The sequence below is a fragment of the Priapulus caudatus genome, unplaced genomic scaffold (assembly GCF_000485595.1).
Source record: "Priapulus caudatus unplaced genomic scaffold, Priapulus_caudatus-5.0.1 Scaffold166, whole genome shotgun sequence".
Classification (NCBI taxonomy): Eukaryota; Metazoa; Priapulida; class Priapulimorpha; order Priapulimorphida; family Priapulidae; genus Priapulus; species Priapulus caudatus.
In genome coordinates this window covers 297,003-298,689 of record NW_014577227.1, presented here as the reverse complement: position 1 = coordinate 298,689, position 1,687 = coordinate 297,003, and the positions used below count along the sequence as shown (strand labels likewise).

The window sequence follows — 1,687 nt, the reverse complement described above, 5'->3', positions numbered from 1 at the left end:
GGATGAATGAATGATGGATGATGGATGGATGGATGGATGGATGGATGGATGGATGGATGGATGGATGGATGGATGGATGGATGGATGGATGGATGGATGGATGGATGGATGGATGGATGGATAGATGGATGGATGGATGGATGGATGGATGGATGGATGGATGGATGGATGGATGGATGGATGGATGGATGGATGGATGGATGGATGGATGGATGGATGGATGGATGGATGGATTGATGGGCGAGCGGAAGAACCGATGGATAGAAATCCTTACCTTTAAAAACATGTTAATCAACCTCACCAGACCGCCACCTTCAATTAATTGTCAATATTCGCTGTGTTCTCAATTTAACGCAATAATGCGTACGATTGCTAACGCCTGTCTACACCCCAATCTCCTACCTACTCGACTTCCCACGTACTAGCAGGTTTATGGAGGTCGTGCGTAAACATGCCCGCTATACAATACAAACACTCCATATCTAACCTTCCCTTCCTCCCTCTCCCATCTAGCGAAAATTAATACTCGCTATTTAATGAAAGCAGTCCATCTCTAACCCTCCATCGCTTCCCCCTTCTCTCACATACAGAAAACATGCCCCTATATAATCCAAACACTCTATTTCTAACCCTCCATCGCTTCCCCCTTCTCTCACATACAGAAAACATGCCCTCTATATAATACAAACTCTCCCATCTCTAACCTCCTCTCCATCCTCTCTCTCCCCTTCCCCCACTCTCCCTCCCTCTTTTACCTGCAGGAAACATGCCCGCTATATAATACAAACACTCCATCTCTAACTCTCCCTCCCTCACTCACTCTCTCTCTCTCTCTCTTTTTCTCTCTCTCTCTCTCTCTCTCTCTCTTTCTTTCTCACCCTCCCTCTCTCTCATACTGAATATATACCCGCTATATAATACAAATATTCCATCTCTAGCCCTGCCTCTCTCCCTCCCTCTCTTTCTCTCTTCTACAGAAAACATGGCCCCTATATGATACAAACACTCTGTCTCTAACTCTCTCTCTCTCTCTCGCCTACAGGAAGCCGAAAGCTCTGACCTGCACCTACAGGAGAACATCCGTTGGGCCGACGCCTACGTTCTCGTCTACTCCGTCACGGACAAGTGCAGCTTCGACGAGTGCACGCGTCTCAAGTTCCTCATCACGCACATGCGTCGCCGACGCAAGCTCAGCTACGGCCACGCCGTCGTCCACCCGGTCGTCCTCGTCGGCAACAAGAGCGACCAGGTCGGCGACCGCATGGTCGGCTACGAGGACGGCCGCCGACGCTCCGTCGAGCTCGGCTGCAACTCGTTCCACGAGATCTCCGTGCGCGAATCAGGCGACGACGTGCGCGCCGTCTTCGCCGACGTCTACGAGCACTGGCGGGGTGGCAAGCGCACGGTGCGCATCTCTCGCGCCAACACCGTCGAGGAGCCGCCGACGCGCGCCAGCGTTACAGGCCTGCTAGCCAGCTTCCGCAGCAAGCAGACGACGGCGGCGTCGCCGACGCCAGCCGACGGTGCGAGGCTGGCGAGCGGCCTCCCTCGCGCTCGCCTCAACTCCAGCGTCGCCCACGCGCTGCCGCGGAATGGCGACACGCAGCCGGCGGCGACGTCAGTGGCGTCGCCACGGCGACGCATGAGCGTCAGTTTGCAGGGAACGTCCGACGGAGCTGACGCTTGA

At 54.3% G+C, this 1,687-nt stretch overlaps 1 protein-coding gene across 1 annotated transcript in view; it reads left to right on the top strand.

Annotated features, from left to right (window-relative positions):
- Nucleotides 1-1,687, top strand: part of LOC106806520 (ras-related and estrogen-regulated growth inhibitor-like) — a 9,514-nt gene extending 7,827 nt beyond the window's left edge. The window contains exon 2 of the mRNA XM_014808489.1: nt 1,043-1,687. Coding sequence (XP_014663975.1) covers nt 1,043-1,687 — 645 coding nt within the window. The remainder of the gene's footprint in view (nt 1-1,042) is intronic.